Genomic DNA, 27726 nt, shown 5'->3' on the forward strand with positions numbered 1-27726 from the left:
TATACTGGTTCAGATTTGGCATGCTATACTTCCAGTAGCGTTTATAGTGCTGTTGATGATTTCATTGTCTGGTGTGTTCACCTTTTTGCTTCTAAATAATGTGGTCTGGGTTAAACTGGGGATTTGCTTAAACCTATGTCTTATCATTTAATTGCTTGGACTACTTGCTCTATTGGACTCTATTGTTAAATTGGCCCTGTCCCCAGATCAGTGAGTATAATGTTAAGAATGAGAGCACAAACTATTATTTCCTGTAGCTTGTGAAAGTGTGAAGGTACCGCATGCAGCCTCACTTTTGTCCTTCAGCTTAGACATATCTTAAGCTTTGAACAGGTTCTATCCTTGTTGCAAAATGTCTTGACTTCTTTGTGTGCAGCACATTTCTCTTTACTGAATCAGTGAGATCCATTCAGTTACATCGTCTTGTGAATTTCTACTTTAAGGGTTGTTGTTGGTTAGACAGATGAGTCTGACGGGGGGTACAGTTAGCTTTTGCCATAGCTTCCCTGCTTCCCCAGGAGGCTGTGCAAACAGTCCTTTATCTTGAAACTGTCAATCCCTGGGGATCATTTTAGTACAGTTCTCCACAGAGTCCGAGCTAAGATCCAAAATCAATTCCTCTCTCTCTCTCTGGTTTGCTCAATATCTGCATGCCTGAGCACGTCAAAACTCACTCTGGTAACTCATTAACACAGGAAACTCGGCTGTTCCTCAATCGAAGGCAATTTAAAAGCACATACTGTGCATTTTATTCAATAGACCTGCGGGCGCTGCTTTTTCTCTGACTAGGCAGAGAGCTAATGGATTGATCTCTTACAGTAACTGAGATAATACACACCAGCAGGCAGGTGAACTTACAGCTGAGTTAAACAAAAACCACAGATCAATTTTAGATCTGGTAATATTTGTTCTACTGTGGAGAAAGTGGAAATCCATCTGAAGTAGAAGCAATATTATTAAAATCAACTAAATGACAGCAGAGTGTGTTATGGGTTGGATGTTTCAGCGGATTCCCACCTTGTGACAGGCGCATGGGTTGTGTGACCTGGAGACCGTCAACAGCACAGAGGTTTCCACAGGGGTGCAGCGTGATGACCCCCGACCTGTTCTCTATGTAGCAGTGCTGAGCTGCCACCCCGGGCCCCTGGATGTTGATGTCCATGGAACCATGACCCAGTGTGGTCCGGCCTAAGGGGAGGAAGAAGAGTCAGAATAACATCTGATGTGGTGCAGTAATATGTAATTGGGTTGATAACGTACAGTAATTATTGAGGAGATGATCAGTATGTTACTGGTGGTTATGGGGATCTTTTAAAATTGATTTTAAGATTTAACGTAGTAGTGCATGAATTGTTTACAGAAAGATTATGATTCCTGACCCGATGTTCAGTATTATGTGTATTAGCTTTTCATTTAGATAGCTATGACTGTCAGCTGAGAGGTTTCTTCATAACAATAATAATTTCAGCTTACATAGCTAGCTGTTAAAGTTGCAGGAAGTTTCCTCCTTTGTTAGCTTATTGGAACAAAGTTCAAAGGCCTTCAATTCATCCCGGCTGTTATCCCCATTGTTAATAATAACCTGTAAATTCAATTTAAATTTTGTACTGTGGTTGTGTTTGTTTATTTGTTGTGTTTGAAACATGTATTTGTTACTGCTGTAGAGACTGGCTTAGGAGGAGGGGGTTAAACTATTCACATAAGCCAAGCACCCATTTTGTACCTTTTACAGGAATAGATGTGTATCTCTACCCCAAAGCCCTATTTTCCAAGCTACTGCAGCTGTCATATTTCAAAGTCCCAGCAGTCATCAAGGCCTTTGTCACACAGGCATGGGTGCATCTAAAGTTGGTTTGAAAAACGGTAGATGCAGAAGGCCTGTATGCAACCTGAGAGGCAAAAGCCATGGCAAAAAAAAGTCTGCAAAGCACTTGTTGCACCATTCGCTGCTGCTCATTATACCTATTACTCATATTTTTATCAACATTTTTATCAGCTTTGATATTCTCTCATCTGGACTGTGGCCAGCAGTAAGAGAACAATGAGAGTCTTACAACAAAAAAAAATACACAATCAAAAAGCAGTCGACCCCTCAAGTATAGTGGAATCCAGGTTTCTGGACCACACAAATATGTTTAAACAACCCCCCCACCCACACACACACACACACACACACACACACACACAGGGTCACACACACTTTCCTTGCCTGGACACCACCTCTAAGAAAGGAATGTCCCTGCAATACCAGCCTGCAGAGGCAATGACAGAGACAGAAAGGCCAGACACACAGGTACAGACAGGCAGACAGGCAGACCCAAGGCCAAGAGGTCAGCAGTCAGAGTAACACATAATGAAGCCTGCCTGCAGTTCAGAAGACAAAGAGACAGACATTGACGAAAGATAGATATAGAAGTGATAACAGGGTCAGGTACCAGAGATTTAAGTGTCTGTCATTGTGGCCCCTTGTAAAGAAATGTGATAAAAGCATTTAAAATAAATACAACAAAGCACACCCCACATTACAAGCCAATAAAAAAGTCTGGAAACAACAAAGTGACAGCAATTTCATCAGTGATGTCATAACTTATTACGTGTGTGACTGCACAGCAAACATTTTTTTTTTTAACTGAATGAAGCAAGAGTGATCCAAAATATAATATTGTTTTCAAAAAGCTTTTTTCCCAGACAAAAATACGATATTGACAAAATGTTATGTTGCGATATTAGCAGGAATAATGCGATAATGATATTTATTTCATCCATCCATCCATCGTCAACCACTCGACCTTCTTGCTGTGAGGCGACAGTGCTAACTACTGTACCACCGTTCCGCCCTGATATTTATTTTGATATTCTTAAATATGTATATTCTTACATGTAAAAACACATATTTATGGGCCCTGTTTTTGATATGTTTCCCCTTCAATCTCTTTCTTTTTACTTACCCCTAGACAAAAATAACATAATAAAGTGTATTTTGTAACATCTGTTGTTGTAGCTACGTGATTCCCTGAAGCTAACTGGTGTGATGTTGTTACTGCAGATGTCTCACCCTCAGGCAGGGGCAGCAGGGTGATGGCTGTACTCAGTCGTCCACTGCCCAGGCTGACCAGATGTGGGCGCTCTGCCTGGAACTTCAGCCCCTTTCCGGTCTCAATAAGGTCCAGCGGGGTGCCCTGAAAAGGAGGTCAAAGGTCACAAACAAATTCTCAATTCCATTTATCCAAAGGTTTTAAGACTAGAGAAATTAGCCTTTTTTGGGTTAGTGTATGCTTCAGATTGACGGATTATAGGCCTTTTTCTTTCTTTTGCCAGAAAAATAAAAAGAAATGTGGAATATGTGGTACTAAGAATCACAGAAGGGGATTTTTACTATAAATACACGCAGCAAATTGCATTACATGTTTTGATTACACTGACATTCTGTGCCAAATAACTATTTGAAAAACTCATATATACAGTAACTTGTTCATAGCTACATTCATAGCTACAAGCGCTGTAAATGAGCCACAGTATCAATTATTGACCTTAGACACCGTCATTGAAAGGCTCCGCAAAGAAAATGTCAATCACAACTTTGCAGACATCGCAACACACTGTATGTAATCTACACCTAAAGAGGTCACATCCTCCATCTCCACTTGCACAAATATGTCTGGCCTATAAATGGCACACTGACTGATGCCTCATCAGTAATCATTCCTGCCCATTAGCTGAACTAATAGGCTGTGCATGACACCAAAAATGTGGAGATGTCGTATTACAGAGGAGCTACAGAGATTTCTGTGGAGCTGAACTGCTTCACTAAAGCATCAGAGTTACAGAGAGAGGCGCGTCGTCCACTCTGAGGATGAGAAGAGGAGTCTGAATGTCTTCACTGTGGGAGGTCATTTCCATAGCTGGCTGCTCTGGCTGTTTACATATTCCTCTACACACTGAGCGAAGTGTGTGTGTGTGTGTGTGTTTGTCTGCATTTATGTCGCCCCCCCAACCACTCCCAACCCCTTGCAGCTCTGCCTAAAGCACCGCCATGTGCTCTGGGTTCAGCAAGGGGGAAGGGATGTCGCCATAGCAACAACACTCTGCAATTAAGAAACACGAAGCTCCTGGAGTGTGTTCAACGGGCGAACTTCTGATGAGCCATTTTCAGCACAGCGATGCCTGCACATAAAGACAAATCTGCTTTTTAGTCGTCCTCTTATTGTTAAATGAGTCGGTGTAGAGGGGAGTTCTGGCTGGGATGCAGCAGAATGTGTTTTGTTGGGTTTTTCTCTTCGTCTCTGTCGTTGTCCCTCCCAGGGTTTGATGTAAACAAATTACTTCTCCTGTTGAGCAACATCCATTATTCCAAAGGAAGAAAAGGAAAAAAAACATCTTGGACTATCAAAGATAAATTTACACCAGGACAGCTGACAGAGGGGTAGCATATAGATCTTTCACATGTATGTTATGGCAACATACATTTACATGAAAGCCGATTATTTAAATTTAGCCACAATGCAATTTTTCGGTCCCAAAATAAAAAATAAAAAAAAAGTGTGTCTGAGTGTCCACCCTGCTTGGTTTATTCGAAATACTTCAAAATATTTAAATGTAACAGTCTCACAGGTCCCTGTCTGTTTATCAAGTGATCCCATGTAAAGTCACAACCCCACATTTATAATTCTGCATCGCTGGAAATTCACTGTCAGCAGCAGTGAGGTGTGGCTTGATCATTTAGCATTCACTACTTAGCAAATTAGTGTCACATCACAGCAAATGATGACAGTGGCAGCACTGACTAAAAAACTGTTTTCTCACTAGTGCCAGGTGAAGTGTTAAATTAACTCTGATGGGTGTGTGGAGTCACTCACTGGCATGTATTTGCATTTTAAAACCTGCTGTGACTGAGTCTTTTTGTCCCACTTTTGAGCCCTTACATTTCTTATTTACAACCTGAACGCGATCATTGAGTCAGCCTTTCGCCTGGTTAGCTAGCCGTGTGTGTCCTAATAGGATTATCTGATTGTGGTGGTGCTGTCAGTGGAGTGGGGTCAAGCCTAAGAGGATTGCAGAGACTGGCTGGGATACACTGGGAGGCTCACTGGGAGTGATGGGATGAGAGGGGAGGTGCCAGTGGGGCAACACTACAGGACTCATACTGCCTCATATGCTGTGTGCTGCTGCTCCCATGTGGTGCACACAGCAACAGCCTGCTCCTCTGTCTGTCTGTACATAAACAGTGCATAGGAGAATGGAATGCACAGTTCTGAATTTGCATGCGTGCTAAAGACTTTATGTCTACATATTGTATTTGACTAGGTGATTTTTTTTACCAAAGAAGTTTGTACTCACTGACTTTTTGTACACTATGTATATAAACTATAGTGTTCTCATTTATATTGTGCATGTTGTGTTGTTTCTGGCTTCAGCATTTGGCTGCACATCATGTATTTTCTTTTATTTTGCTCATTTCTTATTTAAGACAGATTTGAAAAACATAATCAGTTTTGGTAACATTACTCAACATTTGCCACAAAGTGAGCTCTTAAGTGGAAAACAAAAAATGGGAGATATAGTAAAAAAAATAAAAAAATAGAGGCAAAAATATAAACCATCTTGACCTCATTGCTGGACAAAAGCCACACCTACGTCATACACCATCACCTACGATTGTGCTCTTTCACCTACAAATGCCAAAATGTACCATATATTGCACTTGCACACACACTATTGTGCTGCATACAAACATATTTAAAAAATAAATACAAAACCAGTGGTTAAACTTATTAATGATATAAATAATGATCACTTAGTTTACTGAGACACGTGTTGGAGTCATCTCAAGAGGTCAGTTTTCATGCATAAATGCCACAATGTTTTTCCATCAAGTCTTTCCTTCCTTTGATTGTCAGCGGTTACCACCGAGACATCATTTTCGTCGCAATTAACATTTCTTTAGTTTACTTTTCAATCACACAGAAATTAATGAAAATTTGGTGAAATTACGTTTAAATACCTCTAATTTGCTATATTCTTATTTACAGCATTATACAGCATCGTCCCAGTTTCCCCGCAGGAGTCATTAAAGTTAAATCTCATGTTTTATCTTCCATTTCTTGCTCCCTCTAACTCCCATACCAGCACAGGAAAAAACAGCACACACACACACACACACACACACACAAACACACCCCTTCATGTCTGATAGGATTGTCAGACCCAGCAGGTGGGAAACACAGACATCCAATCTCCGGGCCTGTCTAATTACTGACTCTGGCTGGAGATTCCTGCTTTACACACTGACATATGCTGTCAGGACGTGTCCCAGCTGCACCGCCTGACCTGACCTATGATCCATGGAAAGGTTTAGTGCTACAAATCTACCAGAGCAGCCAATGTGGTGACATTTACCATCAATGGAGACAGTTATTAGAAGAAGAGAGCGCCTACTGTGTTTGTGAATGGGTACGCATTGGAAACATGCAACAAAACATTCACACTGATAACACATGGCTGTGTTTTTCTGTGATGGGTGCCAAGTTGAGAACAATCAGACTCTTTCTGACTCGTTCCTTTTCTTCCTTTTCCATCTCCTCTCCCTTCCCCCGACTCCCCAAAACTTACCTGCAACACTTGATGGGTTTTCCGTCCACACTCAGGCATGTTCCTGTTCAGGCGGTCCATGTCCACTGAGCTGTCCACGGCTCCCTGTGACACATGAAGATCCTGTGGGAGGAAATGAGAACATCAATATTAGCTATAATATTAGTCAAAAAAGTCGTCATGGGTGACTTTCTGTATCAAACTGTTTTGCGTAGTTTGTATTCTCATGGTCACCTTCTGATATGGATACATCAGAATAAAGTGTAAACGTTTCCCAGCATCATTTGAGAAAATTGGACCTTATTTAGCTGGATTCCCCCTCCCCACACTGACACTAATGTGTCAAGGTGTGATTCACACTATCAGTGAACGGGCAGAACAGATGGTAGACAACATTAAGCAACACACACTAAGGAAGCAAAACACACACACACACACACACACACACACACACACACACATTTAAATCTCTCGGGAGTTGACACATTCACTGGAAACCAGCCACCTTGGCTGCTCTCTTGTCTCTCAGTGTCTATGAAAACACACACACACTCTCTCTCTCTCTCTCTCTCTCACACACACACACACACACACACTGTGCCCAAGACCAACAACAACATTCCTTCTTACTCAGTCATTTTGGGGTATTTCCATCAAGTCAGCACTGAACAAACAGCTATAAATATATTCCAGTCTATATTGGTACACGTGTTAATCGGCCAGGTTTTGTATATGGGTGAATGTAAATGTGAGAAAAGACTTGTGCAGTCATTTTGTGATGTGATAAGCCTGTGGTTGTGAGGAAGCACAGAAAACCACACAGAAAGGTTAGAAACAACACAATTATAGCAATCACAGAGAATCAGAGTGTACCCGGAGTCATTTGCATGCCTAAAATGTTGTGCAGCAGGGATGGAAAATACGGTTCTGATGTACTCTGCCCTCAGGATAACAAAACACTGCTGCGATATCATCATATTTGCTCTTCTGACAGACCCGTGAAATGATATTCAGCGGAGTCAGCCTCAGGGAAGCCTCAAACAGTAAATCACAAAACAGCCAGAAAATAAAAATAAATGTTGAGAAAATGTGAAAATGCTTTAGTGCAATAAGAAACTCTTTCCTGAGCCAGAAGAGGCAAGACTCTAGAGCCTACAAACTGTTCTTCCACTCAGGTTGCATGCAACGTTTCTCACGGGAAACTTAACCAACTTTTTAGTGTGGACCTGTCTTTTGTTGTCTCTAAATATAATAATTACCTCTCTCCAGTTGTCCAGCAAATGCATAGCCTCCATGGCAAAGAGCCGCTCCTGGCTACTGACTCAGTTCTATCAGTGTGAACTTAAGTTAGCACAGGACACATCCAAGACTGCCAAAATGTGAATTCAACTTCACTTTCCGCCGCTTCTTTGAAACACAGATTGTCTCTTTGTCTTGATCCCAGTCCTTTGTCTAAAGCTACCGGTGCAGAATCCTCCACAAATTTCCACTCAGGAGGTGGACCTGTTGCTGCTTGCTCCACTAAACTAAGACCTACATTCCTATCTGGCAGCACCAAAGACGAACATAACAGAGAGATGTGTGTGTGTGTGTGTGTGTGTGTGTGTGTGTGTGTGCTAGGTGATCAAAAGAGAGAAGGAGAAGAAAAGAGAAGGGAGCAAGATGAGAGAAGAGAGTGATGACTGAAGTGATTTAATAAAAATAAAGGTGACCAAATAAAAAGTGAGCATGATGGATGGAGGAGCTACGACTGAACAAGCCACTATAAATAAATCATGGCGAGTCTACTGAATATAGTATGTCGGGATAACACCTGTAGTTTGTTTTTAACTTGTTTATTTATATTAGAAAGACAAGAATAGCTGAAAAGATGAAAATCTCTGCCTAATATCTTCTGTAATGCAATTTCATATAGCAGTACATTATGTGGACACAAGTTTCCCATCAGAACAGGAAAACTGCGTTATCATACTTTTACTGCAGCTTAAACATTTCACTTCCAGATGTCCTCATGTCATTTTAGCAGTTACAGAACATTTTGAGTAATTTGCTTCCTTGAAACTGATTTTTTCAAACATGTATTAGTGACTGCATGTGCTCTGTGTTTCAGATGACTGAGGAGCAGCTTCAAGACTACAACTGAAGTTGAACTACCAATCGTCTGTCTCAAAGATGGTGTCAGGTTTGTTGTATGCTTTTGTTCTCCAGGACATTCTGGCGCTAAGCAATTAAACTGAGCCACCAAGCATCAAAGTCAAGTAAGACCATTGTGGACTCTACTTTAGATTTTGTCATTTGTTATTTCTTACTAAAATTTAAACGCGTGTAAGCTGGTATAAAATGTGGGTGGACTGAAGTTTTGCTTTCTGCCCAAACTCTTGCCAAATGTGAGGTGTGCACAGTTACATTATTTGGTTTAGCGAATGTGAACCCTTGGATATAATAACTGGTTGACCCTCCTTTGGCAGCAACATCCTCAACCAAATGTTTCCTGTAGTTGCAGATCAGACTTGAACAATGGTCAGGAGGAATTTTGGACCATTCCTCTTTACAAAACTGTTTCAGTTCAGCAAAATTCTTGGGATGTCTGGGGTGAATCAGTCTCTTGAGGTCGTGCCACAGCATCTCAATCGGGTTGAGGTCAGAAGGCCACTCTTGAAGGTGTACTTTCTTCTGCTGAAGCCATTCTGTTGTTGATTTACTTCTGTGCTTTGGGTCGTCCTGTTTCATCACCCATCTCCTGTTGACCTACAACTGGCGGACAGATGGCCTTACATTCTTCTCCAAAATGTCTTGATAAACTCTGGAATACATTTCCAGGCCCTGTGGCAGTGAAGCAGCCCCAAATCATGATGCCCCCTCCACCATACTTCACAGATGGGATGAGGTTTTGATGTTGGTGTGCTGCAACCTTTTTCCTCTACACATTGGGTTGTGTGCTCCTTCCAAACAACTGAACTTTGGTTTCATCAGGCCACAGAATATTTTGCCAGTAGTGCTATAGAACATCCACATGCTGTTTTGAAAATTTCCAATGTGCAGCAATGTTGTTTTTTTGGACACCACCAAGATGTTCTCCTATGAACTCCATTCTCGTTCAGTGTTTCACCTATCCTAGACTTGTCAGCAGAGATGTTAGTATATTCCAGAGATTTCTGAGAGTCTTCAGCTGACACTAGGATTCTTTTTAACCTCATTCAGAATTCTGGTGGTGCTCGTGCAGACATCTTTGCAGGACGGCCACTCCTAGGGAGAGTAGCAACAGTGCTGAACTTTCTCCATTTATACAGTCTGCTTACTGTGGACTGATGGACATCAGCGCTTTCAGAGATACTTCTGTAACCCTTTTCCAGCTTCATGCAAGTCAACAATTCTTAATCTTAGGTCTTCTGAGAGCTCTTTTAGCGAGGCACGGTACACATCAGGCAATGCTTCATGGGAATAGCAAAATTAAAATTGATGTTTTTTTATAGGGCAGGGCAGCTCCAACCAACACCTCCAATCTCGTCTCATTGATTGGACTTCTGGCTGGTTGGCTGACTTCTGACTCCAATTAGCTTTAGGAGAAGTCATTGGCCTAGAGGTTCACATACTTTTTCCACTCTGCACTGTGAATGTTTACAATGTGTTTAATAAAAACAGAAAAACATATAATTTAGGTTTTAGTTTAAGCAGACTGTGTTTGTCTATTGTTGTGACTTAGCTGAAGATCAGGTCACATTTTATGACCAATTTCAATTCCTAAGGGTTCACATGCTTTCCCTGCGACTTTAAGTAGGCTAGGTAGCTAACCTACTGATTTCAATTTCTTAACCTGAACAAAACTCCTGCATGGCTGACTCCTCCCACCACATCAAAGCCCATTTGTGTCAGGGAGGACACTGGGAGCTTTTCTTTCTCTCAGATCCAGAAACTCTCACAAAGAACTCTCAGTCTCTCTTTCTTTCTTTTCCTCTTTTTATTTATTTCCCCCCCCCCCCCCCCTCTCTCTCTCTCTCTCTCTCTCTCTCTCTCTCTCTCTCTCTCTCTCTCTGCGTCTCTCTCTCTTTCTCTCTAATGCCAGGGCAGAAAGGCTGGCATTGTTTTCTGTAGGGCAGGCATGGTTCTCTCCTCACACATGAGGGGATCTTTTTTTGTTTTGTTTTGTGTTTTGATGGGTCTATGAAAGCAAGGGAGGGAGGGAGGCTCACTATTTGGTTGGAATGCAAAAATGTAGAAGCAGCAAGAGAAACTAGACAGCCTGCCAACTATCTGGCGAATAAAAATGCAGATGGGATGAATGATATAGTTAAAAAAGGGGGGGAAAGGTGAAATGAAATGCAGCTGCATACTTTTTTCTACAAACCAAATAACTGAATTGAAAACAGTTTCTCAATGTTGGTCAGCTGTCCTAATAAAAGAACATTTTTACCAGCACAACCCTTTTTCATCCACTACTGTATTATGTTTTAATATCTGGTGTAAATAAAATATCTTTAGTTACGATATCACAACATACTATGTATCAATACTGAAACACAAAATTACATATACTGTGATTAATGTAAGATTTTATCCATGCCCACCCCTATTGCACAATACAAAGTGTATAGAACCAACATATTGAGATTTTTCAGTCATTTGAAGCTTACCAGCCGTGGGAGTAAAGATCAGATGGAATGTTTGCACATTACAGTAGTGAAATATCGTGTATGCAAAGTAGAGATTTTTATCTTGAGAAAAGCTTAAGGCGTGCAAAAAATGAAAAAGATTCATCATCTGGGGAGCATGAACAGCCACAGCATATCTAATCTAGTTCTTAAGATATGGGCCAAAGTGTGAATTAAGGAGATATTTTGTTCTGTCATCTGTAGCTGAAAGCTCAGGGGATTCACCAAAATCATTTGAGACCTTCCAGTCTAGTGGTTGTATAGATACATTGCTCTAGACCAAAGTCTTGGATGGTCAGACCAACCAGCAAATGCCATCGTCAACCTTGGTCTCTGCTGCTAATGGGGCAAATAAAGTATGTCAGGCTAAAAGGCTGTGTGAAGTTAGTTTACAAGTGGTTAACTATTCCACATCCATGGCAACCAGTCAGAGTTACTGTATGCTTGCAATGAAAACACAGTACAGCCTCATGAAACACAGTCTGTACTTTACAAAAGCTTGGTTTTAATGTAGAATAAAAAGGGAAAAGAACAGGAAAAGGGAGGTGCTGGTGGGTGAAGCGTGTCTGTGGGTCTGTGTAGAGGAAGTCTGCCATTCTATCCAGTCCCTCATCCAGCAGCACTCATTCCCCTGGGACAAATAAACTGGTCACTTAAATAGCCTTGGGGCCATCTCTGAGAATGAGGAGATAAACAGGAGTGTGGAAACAGAGAACTAGTTGGGTCATTTCATTTTCATGTGAAGGGAGTATGCATCCACTTTTTCTAATGTGTTAGCCTTATTTGTTGTATATATTTGCATACCGCTCAGATAATGCTGGTTGTTGACTTAAGTCACTGCACGTCTACGGTGCCACTGACACTTCTATTCTTATTCTGTCATTTTCTATTGAGTAGGCCCACTTCACACATTAGAAAACTAACTACAATTCACTTTATGACAACTGTTGGAAAAGTGCTATGTAAATAAAATGAACTTACTTACTCAACAACAGCATATGGTCACAATGCACATTGGTTCAAAATGCAACCAATATCCTTTCTCTCTGAAAGGTCACAGGTCACTGTTTGAAGTTAAGGAACAAAGTTATGCCCTAAAGCTGCACAGATCTGAGTTCCATGTGATATAACTAACACTCCGACCAGCCTCTTACATGTTTGCAGGTTGGGTCGTGTGTTCAAATGTTTTGGCCTGAGAATAGATGCAGCCAGAGGCGAGACGCTGTGTCAATGAGATGCTTTGTGATCATAGCGGAAAAAATGCTGTATTACTGGAGACACAGCAGTGTGGATGTAAATTAATGAATGGGGGGGGGGGGGGGGGGGGGTCATAAACTTCCTTGCAAACACACCTGGCTGTTTTATGGAGGTCCACCGGAAAAGGGTCTGTGTGCAAATAATGGCAAAGTATACAACACCACTTGTAAAGACAGAGATAAGTGAAACATCACAACACAACTGTCAAGTCTTTATCCCTTAAGAAGCTCTGTTCCAAAACCGCCGAACTCTGTATCCTGTAACACAAGGAAATTCACTCTGTAGTCTCTATGTTTCTATAATCTGATATCAAGAGCCCCACAGTGCTGTGAGGCTTTGTCGCCATTTTAAGTTGGTCTGCCTCCATGTGAGGACACAGTCCGATAACTGAGACATCTGTCAGCCATCTTGTTTGTTTGATAGCAGTGGAGGATTATATAGCTAACAGACAATGTCAGTGATATGCCAGCTATGTGTGACATGTCATTGAAGTGAGACTTTAAACAACATGAAGAAAAAAACATGTGCATCAGGAATACAAAGTGATTAGTGAGTGTGTTTGTTCTATATGTATGACCAGTAATGTAATATTTTCTCATTGTCTATGGTTAGTAAGTAAGGTAAGTAGTAGGTTAGTTATACTGAGTAAATGACTCGTTACCTACAGTTATATGTCAGCACTGGATGTTGAAGGAACACTTAAAAACTGTTCAAACTTTCTTGTAAAACAGAACAGAAAATTAGCATTTTCTTAGCTAATAGGCCTGTTTCATAGGAGACATTTTGACTTATCATGTGTTACTGGCTCTGTTCTGTTCCCACTAAGCCATGACAGTGTGACAGTGAGCCAGCATGCACTATACCAGGACCCAGAACTGAAGCCGCTACATGGAATTTAGCCATCTTTCATTTTACACTGTGACAATTATCTGTGAAAAGGAGTTTGGCTAGGCTAGGCTAGCGGAGACATCTTAGCCTCTTCAATTACAGGCAACATTCCAAACTGATTCACAATAATGACACTGAAATAGATATTTATTGTGGTAAAGCAACTGGTACTAATGTTATCTGAAGCCTTCTAGCCAAGCTATGAACCATATGGGGTTAAATTAGACAACAAAAGAAGCTGATTTTTAGATGGCAAGCTAACAGCCTCTGGAAAGGCTATCCAAGCGATTAGTGAGTTCCAGGTTAAAACTGCAACAAAAATTGACCATATTTACTATACTGGCAGCGACCCACTGCCACGAGCTGAGCGCCTCCAACATGGCTGCCAGAGAACGGATCAAATCACATAAAAACTTTACGTGTCAGATCCAACTGACGAAGAGGCAGAAGACAAACAGACAGACTACATTAGTCAGCTGAGAGCAGATGAAGGAAGGAAAGGACAAACAGGAGATGGCAGTATGATGGAGGAGGAATATTAGGACAGGCAGCGTGCAGCAGAAGAGCTGATGCTTTCTGTGTTGGTTCTATCTTGTCCAGCCAGCTGCCACCACACAGCTCTGCTTTGCTCTCCTGAGTTCTGATAATGCAGCCTGCTGGAGAATCCTCCCTCTGCAGGGACATCACTCCCTTCCTCCCTCCAAACTTCTCTCTGTCAGTCTATCGCACTTCATTAGTTTCTGTTTTCATAAGTCTTCCATTCCTTTATCTGCATTCTCTCTGACCTTGAGGTTTGTTTTCACACACACACAACCACACACAACCACACACAAACGAGACAGCTAGACAACAGAAACAATATGAAGAGCAGCTGTGACTGCACAGAGGTGGTTGGATTTCTTTTTTGTTTCTTTTTTTGAGTGGTGGATCTAAAGCAACAATTCAGGTACACATATGAAAAGTGTTGTTGCAACTGCAGTGATATAGAATCAGAGACAAGTGTCAGGCTTTTCTAGCGGTCATCACTGGCATCACAGTGTCCTCTGTTTTGGAAGCTGACAGATTTTTGCCATTTCAGGCAGTCTGCTGTCTGTATGCTGCAGTGTTACTTTGTTTTTCTCTGATGGATGTGGTCAAAGCCAAATGACACATTCTGTTTTTAGAAACAAACCACAGAAATGCAGTAAATTTGTGCCGTGAGAAGGAGGGTGGATTCACTATAGGCGAGACAACATGCCGACCATATGCTGTCTCTAAATCTGCAAGTCATAAGAGGTAAATTGTCTAAAATGTTGTAGTTGATGGTGCAACATAAAAAGCAATGTTTTTTTTTTAAATAACCCCATTCCAGCTGTAGATTTCTACAGAGATAAGTGGCTCTTTTCAGCTGAGTTTACATGGCTCAGCTGTGTGTTGTGAACTAATAGGATGAGAAGTAACTGATTTGGATACAACATCATAACAACAATGACAGGATAGTTAAACATCTGGAAACCACAACATAAATTGTACAAGTCTGATTTTATAGAACACACAGCCAGGCAAACATTCAGCTCAAAGCTGAAAGTGGATTTATGGCAGTGAGGAGGAGGTGAAACAGCTCACACACAACATATATGTAAGAAACCACAGTCTGAACACACCCACCAGACAGACTCTATCTCCAACAAAAGCCTCAGACACCCATGGTTTGGTCATATGGAGAGACTTAAAGCCTCTTCCACACAAAGCGGGCTATTTGTTCATTTGCCTGTGTCGCAGAGCATGGAGTGAGATAATGGAGCATTAGCCAAAATATTTTTCAAAATGAAACAAAAAATGTTTCTGCCAGAGCAGAACAGATATGGAACTGACAACAGTTATCGCTGAAAAACACGAAGGTCATTACCAGTGTCAGAAATGTGATTTTGTGTAGGAACACAGCTATATACAGTAGCATGAGCCTTTGCCACATACCACAGGATTTACAGTATATCCAAGTTTGTAATGTCCATCCCTAGATCCCTAAAGAGGACATGTATGACCTCTTGTACTTAGCATTAGTCTTGGAATTTCTGTATTAGAGGTGTATGCAGGTAGTGGACGTCATGGAATATAATTTACAACTTGTGCAAAGCAAAATCAGGAATGAGGAACATTCAACTTTTTTTAAGATCTTGTTTTTAAAGAATTCTGACTAAAAGTCTTGGAAGCCATTGGGAACCCTGGAACAGTTGCTTTTTGTTGGGAGACACAGGAAGAAGTCCATCTATGGGCGTGTAGGCATGACATAATATGTCCTTCAACTTTTCTCCACAGTTTTCTACTACATACCCAACTGCATAGGCATCAGTGTCCTTCGCTGCAGTGGTGGCATCCAAAACTAAACATAGCATTTACAAGCTTTATGGGCTGACCCTGAATAGCTCTGGTTAGTGGTGTCCTTAGTTGTGGTGTCTTGGCTTCAAGAAACAACTGTTACAAAAAAAACAACTTTCTCTGTTGTTTAGCTTTGACAGTTTATCTTGTTGCACATCAATCAAAAGGGGGTGGGGGGTGGGGGGTGGAATGGTGATTGACATATTGAGAAATATGAGGTGCAGAGTGAAGTTAGAGGTACCGTAACTCCAACCAAATTGAACAAAGTCTGTTATATAATAAGAAAATAAATTGTGTGTGCATTTTTCTTTAAGATAACTTTTATTATAGCCCAGAGTCAAAGAAGTCTCAGATCAACAGGAGGAAGTGTGTGACAGAAAGAGGAAGAAGAGAGACTTCATCCAGAGTGTCACTATATGTAGACTTCCTGTACAGCCAGCCAAGCCTGGGACCATTTCCTGTTAGTGACACAGGCCAAGGTCAGTGTTAGCCTCTGCTGTGGGACTGACCTCAACCATGAACACTACTGATGTATGTTATTATCGCATCTGCTCAGACTTCTGCGTTTTAGTTTTACCATTTGAGTTCCGATTACAGCAAGTTGAGGAACTGGTACTGTAGGGAAAAGATGGATAATAGTTATGTTCTTATCTTCACAAATAGTAATTTGCATTAGTATGATACCTGTGTGATGTATTATACATTTCTTTTTCTCATGAAGATTTGTCTGTCTACACAAGCATGTTTAACTAATGCAGTTGCAAGCTAACGTGTTAATCGGCGAGCTTCAGAGGTACTCGTAGGAGGATTTTGTTATCGAGCCAGGCTAGCTGTGTCCCTTGTTTCCAGTCTTCATGCTAACTTAAGGTCTGGAGGCCTAAACAGGTGACACCCAATAGGGGTTAGACCATCCCTAAGCGCAGCACCCTGAAGGAGAAGACAGTGCAGGCAGAAAGGAAGGGGTTGTGACAGCAGCTAAAGAGCAAGATTTTTCATAGGAGTTGGTGGAGACCAAAACAGAGCTAAAAGGAGAGTACACATCGGACTTACAGTTACCAGAGGTTTTGGGCCCAAACCCAGACACAAGCAAAGAACAGAATACAATCCATAGAACACTAGGGAAACACTGGAGACAAGTCTTTGAAGATGAGACATCCAAGAAACATTTATGAAAACTGGTTGACAGTCAAGAAACAATGAAACAATGAATGAGCAACGAACAACAGACAGACCACCAAATATATACACACAAGAGGGGTGAGGATAATGAGACACCTGATCATAAGCAGGGAAACAAGGCAGGTGCAACAGTAAAAGACAGGAAGTGAAAGTAGCAACAGACGCACAAGGAAGAACAGTACAAAGTCAAACAGGAAACAGAACGAATGAAGTGAAGGAACACATAACACAGAGGTGAGACAGAAGCAGGGAATGAACACAAGAGGAAAGCTTACCACAAGAAAACCCAAGTACTATAAAACCCCAAAACTGTGACACGTACATCAGGTGACCAGAAACACAACTCCAAATGAAGGCTAATGTAGCTCCATGTTTGCTGGATGTGAAACTGTTTGCTAACACGTTAGCCAGCACAACAGGCCACAATATGTCAGTATATGTTTACAGTTTTTTAATGTGTGTTCAGGTGACAAATTTCAGTAACTGTAACTATTTGCTAACATGTTAGCCAGAAAAACTTAATAAGGTTGCAATAAAAAATATGCAGCTTTAAATGGGCGCTTTCACTAGTCATTAGTCCTACGATGCAAAGTTTTATATCAGATGCTGTTTCAGTGCTTTCATGAATGGGCTCAGTTTTCTCAAGCAAAGCTTAATCTGGCTAGAAGAGCTCCTGAGTCAATTCATTGGTCAGATATTTGGTTCAGGAAAGGGTTTCTTTTGGCATATGCTTTGCTTTTAAATGAGATTTGGTTTGGAAGCACACTGAAAAACCATCCTGTCAGCATGATTGTGTTCCAATCAATGAAATACATGTTAACATTAAACTGTGCAAAACAGAAAAATGCTCCAGGATTCAACGGAAATGCTTACGCTGTGCAGCCACGTTCAGAACCTTTCACCAGAGAATGGTCAAATGTATTGGTTTTAGTGATGAATTCCGTTTTGTTCTGAATGATTACCTCAACGCAGTGTAATATTTTTCCACAGATGAGAATAAGCCTAACCACCACACATTAAAATGCAAATCTATGCACAGTGAGATACCAGCGTATCCCTCGTAGCCCGATAGCATGAGTAAACACAGATTCATTATTCTGGCATGAAACGCTGAGCATTGGAGAGACGCCATTATCCGCTGGCAGCTAGACACACCATCTGCCCCGTCTCTGTGTCTTGTACAGACACAAAATGGTATGAGCACATATAAAACACTACACACACGCAAACACACTGCACCCACTAGAGGGGCAGGAGATGAGAGGTCACAGAAATGCTGTTGAATCCGAGTGGGATAAAAGAGGTGAGGAAAGTAAATGAACAGCCTATACCTATCATCAATGACTAAAATTGCAATATCCTTGAACAAGACGTGTGTTTTACTGTCTAACAGCAGAAATCTGTGGTTGTACAGAGCTGGAAAATAGCATGATCCTCAGGTGACTTTCTGCAGATGTATTCAGGTTGCAATATAAATACTGAAGTAAACCGAGCAAATAACAAGACATGAAAACCCGGATGACTACATGCTGAAGTCTGTTTGTCATCAAAGCTGTGAAATCATTGCCAGCAGATATGTGTGACTCTGCAGCGCAACAGTTCTGAGGATCAGAGAGCCTGTTATTATCAGATTATTGTCTCCAGTGACAGTAGAAATTACACCTTGAAGCCTGCATGAAGGAATACTTGTTGTCAGTATCCAAACCACTGTTATTCAACACTGCAAAATGGTAACTTTGACTAACTGGAGCCACAGGCAGAGATGACTCAGTGTTTCTCTCGCCACCTCGTTACTCAAGAGTAGGAGTGGAAACAGTTGTAAAAATTTTTTTTTTTCCTTTTTGAAAAGCACACCTCTGTTTGCTAGGTTGCAGCTATACTGCATTAGCACCATTAGCTTTACCACTTCCATACTACCAGACCATCACCTATCAAGGCGCAAGTGGTATTACAACTCATCAAGACAGGAAGGGCCGGGGCTAGCTGGTTAGCATGGTAACACGGTAGATATCTCTGAAACACATTACATAGATGCCTTTGACATGATGTCAGAACACATTCTCACTCCCAACTCGTCACGCTTGGTCCCCATGGCATCGTTTTTTAACACTCTGGGTACGCCATGGCTTTCTGAGCCGCCTGTCCACCTCACCCACCTCCTTACTTACTATTTTATATTTATCTTAAATGTGTATTTTAGTCTTTTCAATGTTTTCTTGCTTTTATTTTGTATTGTTTCTGTATTATTGTCTTTTGGGTATTATTGTCTTTACACTTGTTAAAGCACTTTGTAACTTGTTTTTGAAAAGTGCTCTACAAAGATTATTTTATTATTATTATACCTACTTCTAGTGTTCAACAATGATGTTAAAGGGAAAAAGCTTTGATAAACCCCCTATGCACTACCTGCTCAGTGCCAAACAGCACACAGATAAAGCTGGTGAACATAGTTGAGCCAAAAGCCAGATAAAAAGAACATTTTTTAGGTGTGTGTAGAGACCAAAACAGCTAAAAGTGGAGTGAATATTGCTCTTGTTAGGTGACCAGCGACACAACTCCCAAATAATGCTAACAGACTACCTTTTGCTAACATGTCTGCTAGTTAGCATATTTTAATTCCAAGTTGTTGTGGAGTCTCCCAAGTGGCCAAAAACTGAGGATGTAGTAGCTTTTGTACCTGCTTTATCTGATTGGCCATTAAACCTCCACAAAGTAACAAAGATAAAAACAGTAGTAAGAGTACATGTCACATGTTACGTCCACCTTGAGCAAACCAGTGGGAGTGGGTTACTGGGAATGTGGTATTCCAGAGGTATTCCATTGCTCAGTGGCTCCGTTGACTTTTGGCTCAAAGACGTGGGGCTGGACAGGCATTCCAGCCTTGTGGGGACAAAGAAGTTCTTTCAACAGCAGTAATCCTCTGGAGGAGGAGTGGGAACGTTGCTGGCCCATACTGGACTACAAGACCCACACTCAGGTTCACACACACTGCATGACCACAACACACCAGAGGCGACAGGACCATGTGTATGTGGGTACGAGGGTTAGATAGATATATGGGGCCAATACTGGGCTTTTAATATCAGTTAAATATGTCCTTTTATTTCATTTATTTCAGAAGTGATTTAGATTAGTTTTTGTTGAAATGTGCTATCTGTGTCTGTCACAGGACAGTAATAAGCGCAGCTTTGGATGGGAGGCTTGAAGGGAGGGGTGGGATTTTTTCTGCTAAATACTTTTATAATCTAGCTCTCTCTTGATAGTTTCTCCAACATTGCCTACCCCAGGCTTAACTGACAGATGGAGTTTGATATTGTTACAGCTACCGAGCTCTCATGTCATGTACTTAAATGACTGTGTCACTGTGTCAAAATTCCTGCTACCTGTACTACTTCTATTGAGTATTTGCAGCTTTGATGCAAAGAATATCTTAGTTTCCATGTAACTTTGGTGTGGATGTTGTCCCAAGAGGTATCTGGGGGGTTGCTGAAAGTGATGATTAGACTTTTTCTTGTGAAATATTGGACACTTTCACTTTCAAATCTTTAAAATTATGCAATCCAAGAGGGAAAAAAGCTCACTTTTTGGTTGAGGATCTCGCAAGTCATCTCCATACTTAACACCATAACGGTAAGGTTGGTGTTGGGAACCACTGTCTTAGTGTGAACCGCCTACATTTCTAATGTAATGTAAAGTTTAGTAAATTCCACAGTTATTTGTCGATTCAAATAATTTCTCATTTGCTACCAAACCTTGACTGCTTTATACAATTTTCACTTGTCACTCAGCACCTCATCAGGCAGAGACAGGAGATCCCAGAATAAGCGAAAAGAAAAAGGGATAGATTTAATACTGCTCTTCAGTTATTGTATTTATTTGTTTGTGTCAACTTGATAAATGTAACTACTGAAGGACTCTTTCACATTTGACCATATACCATATGTTGACATAAAAATAACTATTAGCGTAGCTTTAAGGAGATTGGCATTTGGTGCTTTAGCCGTCTGCAACACAGGAGGTAGAGCGGGCCGTCCACTAATTGTAAGATCAATCCCCGGCTCCCCCAGTCAGCATGTCGAAGTGTCCTCAAGCAAGATACTGAACCCCAAATCACTCCAGATGGTTGTGCCATCAGTGGGTGAACGATTAGTTTCTTTCTGATGAGCAGTTGGCACCTTGCAAGGCAGCCTCTGCCATCAGTGTATGAATGAGGTGAATGTGACGTGGAGTGTAAAGCGCTCTGAGTGGTCGGAAGACTAGAAAGGAGCTATTACAGTCCATTTACAATTAATCAGTATTTCGGCTCTAATGGAAATCCATCATTTTTTACGCAAGCATATTAAGGATCTTTGAGTTGGATAGTCTTTATGATCAGAGACAACATTATTAGTGTCCTTGAAACACTAAATTCCTCCACTGAAACTCAACATCAGATCAACAGATAGTACAGTTTTAATCAATTCAACAATAAGTATGAAATCAATTAAAGTATATCACGTCAGATCTCTCCCGCCTCCAGCCTGAAGGAGGAGCTTTAACTTCAACATTATACACAAACACTCATATGTACATTCACAGCGTCACTCACCCTTCTCTCTCTCTCGTCTCTTCCGTTTGATGCTCTCCTTCACAGATGTGAATTCAAAAGTAAGCTTCAAAATCCATCCAGTGTCTGTACTTTAATACTCCCAAAATCCACCCAGCTTAGACGCGCAGGAATGAACATTGTTGGTGGTAAACTAGGAAAGTAGGGAGTGACGAGGAGGAGGTGGCGGCGGGAGAAGGAAGGGAAATGAAGGGGTGAGGAGGGGAGGCTGGAGGCAGCGTGGGACATCCCTTTGAGTCATGGAAACTGAGCCAAAGAGCAGACATGCTCACAGACAGCCAAACAGCCCTCTGGGTCTCTTTGTATTGTCCTGTCATTCAGCCCCATTACACTGTGGGGACATTCAACCGCCTCTGGAAACACTTACTGTATTTCCTAATTGGTCAATCTGGAAAACATGCATAATATCACTACTGAATACATACACCACCTTTATTCACCACCATCTGTCTCATCTTACAGCTTTGTGGGGACCAAAATTCTGGACCCCACATGTTTAAAAGGCTGTCTAAGGGTTGAAACTTCATGGTTTTAGGGTTAGAATTTGGGTAAGGTTAGGGGTGATGGTTAAGGTCAGGGTTAGGGAATGCATTATGTCAGTGACGGGTCCCCACAAAGATAGTGACACAAGGCTGTTTATGTGTGTGTGTGTGTGCGTGTGTGTGTGTGTGTCTGTCCAAATAGGCCAGGTGAAGATGAGGCGCAGCAGCCAAAAGCACCATGACATCATCCTTTACCAGACTGGTGCCTCTGCCAAATCCTTTGTCACCATGGCAACTTCGCAGGGCAAACACTGTTGGTGTGTGTGTGTGTGTGTGTGTGTGTGTGTGTGCGATCGTGCAACTGTAGCCTATTCCTTACAGTTAGATGTTAAATGTAAAATCTTAATATTACAAGCCAACAATGTTTCGAGCAGTCTTTATATGAGAGTGTGAGTATCGGAACGTGGCAGGGGAAAAGGTTTTCAGGGAACGAGGTGAAGTGAAGTGAAGTGAGCAGTCTGAGAATGATTCTTTGTTTCAGGATGAATCGCTGGCCTGAAGGCATGCTGTAGATAAAAGACAAAGACAATGAAGGGAGGAAATGATGGGGGAGGAAAACGAAAGGGAGAGAAATCTGCAGAGGTCATATCCCAGTCTACAGATGACATGCATTCTGATTGGCTGCATGTGTGTGTGTGAGCTGTACACGCTGCAGCTGTTGGAGAGGCAGCAGACAGTAAACTGCACAGCTGTTTGTGAGAATAACAAAGTGAAGTGAGTTTGTCAGGACATGAATTTGCGAATCCCACTTTGGCGAAGGCACGACCCGCCGTACTCTGCCTCTGATTGGCTTAGCCTTATGATGACACTTCTCACCCTCGTCCACCCTGGTCTGCAGTTTTTTGCAAATTTGCTTCAAATTGTATAATTTCTTGTAAATGCAGTCCATTTGTACACAGTATTGGTAGCAACCTAGTTGCGGAGGATGAAAATAAAATTGTTAATCATAACAAGATCCAGTGAAAGTGAAGCCACTGAGATGTGCCAGCATCTGGTGGATGAAAGAGATGTGAAGGTAGCTAGCAATCCAATCACAAGGGAACCCGTGCAAGAATTTTTTGCCACGCCCCAAATAGAATAAAAATAGTGTAGCAGTAATCCATGACTCAACATAACAATAACACCAGATCTCCCCTGAAGGATCAATGAGTAGACTGCCACTGGTTCACCAGACCTCGCTAATGTTCAATTAAATGAACCAGATGGACCCTGATTGTTGTAAACATACAAAAAATATTTATGAATGAATGAATGAGTGAACAGCATGAGCTACATCAAGTACACATGACAAGCAGCTAACATTACCCCCAAGAGTTCTTCTCCCTCTATCGTCTCTTAGGCAGACAGTGCTGATATCGAACAAGAATGTGAAGACCTAATATTTTCAGACAGTACTTACTGTAGCTCAGTGTTACACTGTGTTTGGTGTTTCTTTTCTCTGGGACATTCAGTAAAATGATCTATCATCCCTCTAAATGTTGGGGTTGGCAATGGTGTAGCGGATAAGACATGTGCCTTTAGTGTGGGAAACCCTGACATTATTACCTATGACCTCTTTTTACACAAACACAGCTCAACATTAGCATTCATTTGGACTCATGTTCATGTCCGGCTGAGAAAAATACCTGGATCTCCAGCTGCTAAATGCTCTGTGGTGTTCACCAGCTAGACACCAGCTTTGTCTGCTGTTCGGTGCTGAGCAGGTTTACAGGTGGTTTTCTGAAAACAGCTGCCTGCTGCTGCTGAAAACAACACTGATGAGAGCAGTTAGACTGATCTTTAATTACATCGTCCCTATTAATCGAAAAGTTGAGTCAGAAGAATCAAAAATTTAAATTAGTTATATATTAAACTATATATTTAATTACATTAAAATGTATGAAATATATTTTTCATTCATTAATCATCATTATTTTATCAAATCAAATTAAACTTGAAAGCCTATCACTTGGCGTCTAAATTGTTTATTTAATTACAGCACCTCCATCAGGTCAATTAGTGTGTTTTTTTAAAGTACAGAATGCTTCATCAAAGCGGATCAGGCCCCAAGGTTGCCTCCATATTGGGTTTCTTTTATCTGACATATTACATCGTTGTAGCTTTCATAACAGTAGACCAATTATTGTTCATTCTGCAGCTCAGGGCAAAGATGCACCCTTCATCATACCTTCACCTTTTGCTGAATACAGGCAATTAGTGTCTTGTTAAATGAATGGACGCAAACCAATCGGTACTACACACCCACTCCAGTTTACACATGGAGGTCAATTACCACTCAAACTGCTCCACACTAAATAATCACCATCCAGACCCTGATGTTGTAACAGAGAGGCTCAGATACAAATTGCCTGCGTGTAATGATGCTCTGGCTCCTACTCCAAATTTGTATCCAACAACTGCCAGCATTTGCTAATTTTTTAAATTATTTTCCTCTATAAATTCATTCATTTCCCATGGGTCTTACAATAAGCAGCCAAGATGCACTGAAATCATAAGCTTATTATAGTCCTCTGGTGGTGAATTTCCAAAAAGGCTGGCTCTCTCTAGGAAAAACCTGTGATTGCCTGATCATACTAAAGGTCAGCAGTATCTCTAACAGCAGAAATGGAGCACTCAGAGGAGGCATTAAGACCCAACACAGGAGAGCCAGCAAGAAAATGGGACTGGATGGACACTGGGTTTGGGGTTGATGGTGAAAGGGGGGATAGATAGAGTGCCTCTGTGCTGACCTGATTGTGCTCTGAACAGAATGAGCTCACATAACAAAGGATTTATTATCACTAGCTGGAGAGTTGCTGCAGTCTGGGAACTCTGCACAGCCGTTTTCTCTGCCAGGCGGCCGAAAAATGCGGCCCAGCTCTGCTTTGGTCGGGAGGTTTAAACAACAGCAAAGCCTGTATGGGTCTCTCGCTCCCTCGGCCTATAAAGCAGCCAGTGTTTCAGGAGGGTGGGAAGGCCGAGAGACTAGTGTGGCCGCGAGAGAACGCTGCCTCTCACAGGCCCGTGCTCTGCTGTTTTCCTCTCCGTCTCTAACTTCTTTCCTCCAGGTACAGCAAGACTGTCTCTCTGTGCTCAGGGCTCACTCCAGATCAGATGACTGCAAGATATTTTATGTTTATTATAGGGTGTAACAAAAGATTATCCTATGATTTGCATTATGAGACTATGAAACGTTTTGTGAAAGGTTTAATTCAGAAGAAACAAAACTTACCCATACTCAATTCAACACACTCAGTTACATAGTTTTGCTAACCTGGTTGCACATTGTGAAATGTGTCTTGACTAAGAGAAAATATAATTTCACAGCTACAGTTACAGTAACAGATAACTGTGGTTCAAAAAAAAGTATTCGATAATAAGGATAGTTCAAAAAAAAGTATTCGATAATAAGGATAAAATAATCTTGTGCCATTGAAGTGATTTTTCTGGTCACGTGGAGGCGGCGGAACAAGCTGAGACCATATTGACATGCTATCATAAAGTTGATATGTTGAATATCTTAGCCAGTTTAACAGTTTCTATTACAACTTCTACAACAGGTGTTCATGGATGTCAGCGTGTGATTGTAGCTTCTTTCCGTGCCCCAAACCAATAAAGATAATGTTGAAAAAAAAATTCAGCAGACACAGAGCATTCATTTGAAATAGTGTTTCTGTCCACCTGATGAATATAAGTCCAATAGTCACTCTCCTTTAGCTCTGTTTCTATCTCTGTCAACTCCTCTGGGAAATATATCTGGCTCTTTAGCTGCCACTATGTTCACACGCTAGTTTCTAATTGTGTGTCTGCTGTTTGCTGCTATGTATATTGCTAGGCTGCCCGGGTCTTACCTGGGTAAATATGTGTTAAATAAAAAAATTAAACTAAACATTAAAAATTAAAGTTGGGGGGCGGTAACACCAAAACAATGAGCTGAAAGAAGCTAAAATGCTGCACAGTTTAGGAGAACTCCAGAGATGGCGATCATTTTCTGTGGGTGACCCCTTTCCCATAAGCACAGGCCTCTGATCCATTGTCAGTACAAAAATGTCGATTAGCGCAGCTTTAAAACGAACTTGCTCAGCCCTGTAGGAGATCAAACACGCTGGCCAGTCCTGCCTAACTGTCTCAGGCTTTACAGTGAACAGACTCCACCTGACAAGCTCAGCCTAGACTTGTTGTGTCTGTGCTGCTGATAAGCCAAGGACACACTCAACCTCCACAGAAGGAAACATCCACAAGGTCCAACACAAGACAAAGACAAAGAACACTTACTCTTCTATTGAATGATTTGTGATGAAGGCATAGCAGCAGGTCGTTCGTCAGGTTTGCTGAGTGCATTCTTGGATTATCATAGTAAAAACATTAACGTACATGGATATCACAGCCATGGAAAAATGCCATATTCTTCCTCCAATCAGAAGTATTTAGTCACTGATAGTGGTGCTCAGACATATCATATCATATCAAACAATGTAAGAACTTCTGGACAATGTAACCAAATGTCACTCTAACTAAGACCCATTTAGACTTACCACAATTACTATTACACCACTCCTACATTACTAGTCAGCACTGTAACTACAACTTCTTTAAAATAAGTTTCACATCTTATGAATCATCAGTTCACGTAACAATTATTCAGAAATGAGTGCATGGAAATGACAGCCGGACGCGAGAAGCATCATTTGCAAATCATGCCATAAAAAGGCAAGTTTTAAACCAAACTGGTGAAGATGTTAGAGTAGCTTCATGATCCAATCTGGCAACTGTCTGACACCTGCACTCTCTCTCTCTCTCTCTCTCTCTCTCTCTCTAGCGGCTCTCCTTACACACACACACATACACACACACACATCCTCACAGTCTTGAAAACAAGCTCCCAGCGTGAAAACAGCAAACGGCCTTTAAGCCTTACCTGACGGAGTGGTGTGTGTGTGTTGGGTGGGAGGGTCCACGCCGCCGCTGCTCATAAAGACGGGATGGGAGCGTAAAAACTGCTGCCGGTGTCACAAAATTCAAAAACACAAAGAAAGAGACCAAACTCTGACTGGGATCCAAAGAGGAAGCTCCTTCCTTTGTTGTGTCCCCTCTCTCTCTCACTCTCTCCCTTCTGTTGAGAGGGTCTCTCACTCACTGCCTCTGCTCGACACACACACACACACACAGTCTCTCACTGTCATTACACACACTGGGCTAAAGCCATGTGGCTGCTGACACACACTGTCTGGCTGCTTCTGCTCCCCTCCCTCTCTCTCTCTCTCTTACACTCTCTCACTTTCTCTCTCTCTCTCTCTCCCTCCACTAGCATTACTCACACACACCAACACATGTACCCCCCCCCCCCCACCCCTCTCTCTCCCTCTCTCTCCCTCTCTCTCCCTCTCTCTCCCTCTCTCTCCCGGCTCTCCTGTCCCGTCAACACGTGGACACAAGGCACTCATTCTTCTGGATGAAGAAATGCCGTGTTGTTCATGAAAACCTGCAGAAATGTTCACCTTAAACGGGACTCGGAAGGTAAACAAGGCTGTGAAAAGGAGTGGAATACAGTGAGGGGGCAACTTTTCACTGGAGAACAGCCATTTATTCTGTCACACTGGAACTACTGTTCCTCTGAGCCACATTTTCTCCCATGTTCACCTCTCGGGTCGAGTCTGTTCTTCGGTTAAAATGTTTGGAT

General features: G+C 41.7%; 1 protein-coding gene across 11 annotated transcripts in view; it reads right to left on the minus strand.

Moving 5' to 3' along the window:
• The window catches only part of phldb1b (pleckstrin homology-like domain, family B, member 1b), a 112412-nt gene that overhangs the window by 75379 nt on the left and 9307 nt on the right, over positions 1–27726 (minus strand). For 3 of the 11 annotated variants that reach the window (XM_038692772.1, XM_038692775.1, XM_038692777.1), the window contains exons 1-4: positions 7848–8059; positions 6610–6711; positions 3056–3179; positions 1018–1188 (exon numbers count right to left, since the gene is read on the minus strand). In XM_038692772.1, the coding sequence (XP_038548700.1) occupies positions 1018–1188; positions 3056–3179; positions 6610–6711; positions 7848–7883 (433 nt within the window). In that variant the 5' untranslated portion in view covers positions 7884–8059. Of the gene's footprint in view, positions 1–1017; positions 1189–3055; positions 3180–6609; positions 6712–7847; positions 8062–21507; positions 21659–26964; positions 27161–27726 lie in introns of those variants that run through there. The other 8 variants (XM_038692779.1, XM_038692770.1, XM_038692774.1 and 5 more) reach the window with 7 other exon arrangements.

This window comes from Micropterus salmoides, unplaced genomic scaffold (genome assembly GCF_014851395.1).
Source record: "Micropterus salmoides isolate LMB-PRFRI ecotype aquatic unplaced genomic scaffold, ASM1485139v1 Ms_hic_scaffold_3, whole genome shotgun sequence".
NCBI lineage: Eukaryota > Metazoa > Chordata > Actinopteri > Centrarchiformes > Centrarchidae > Micropterus > Micropterus salmoides.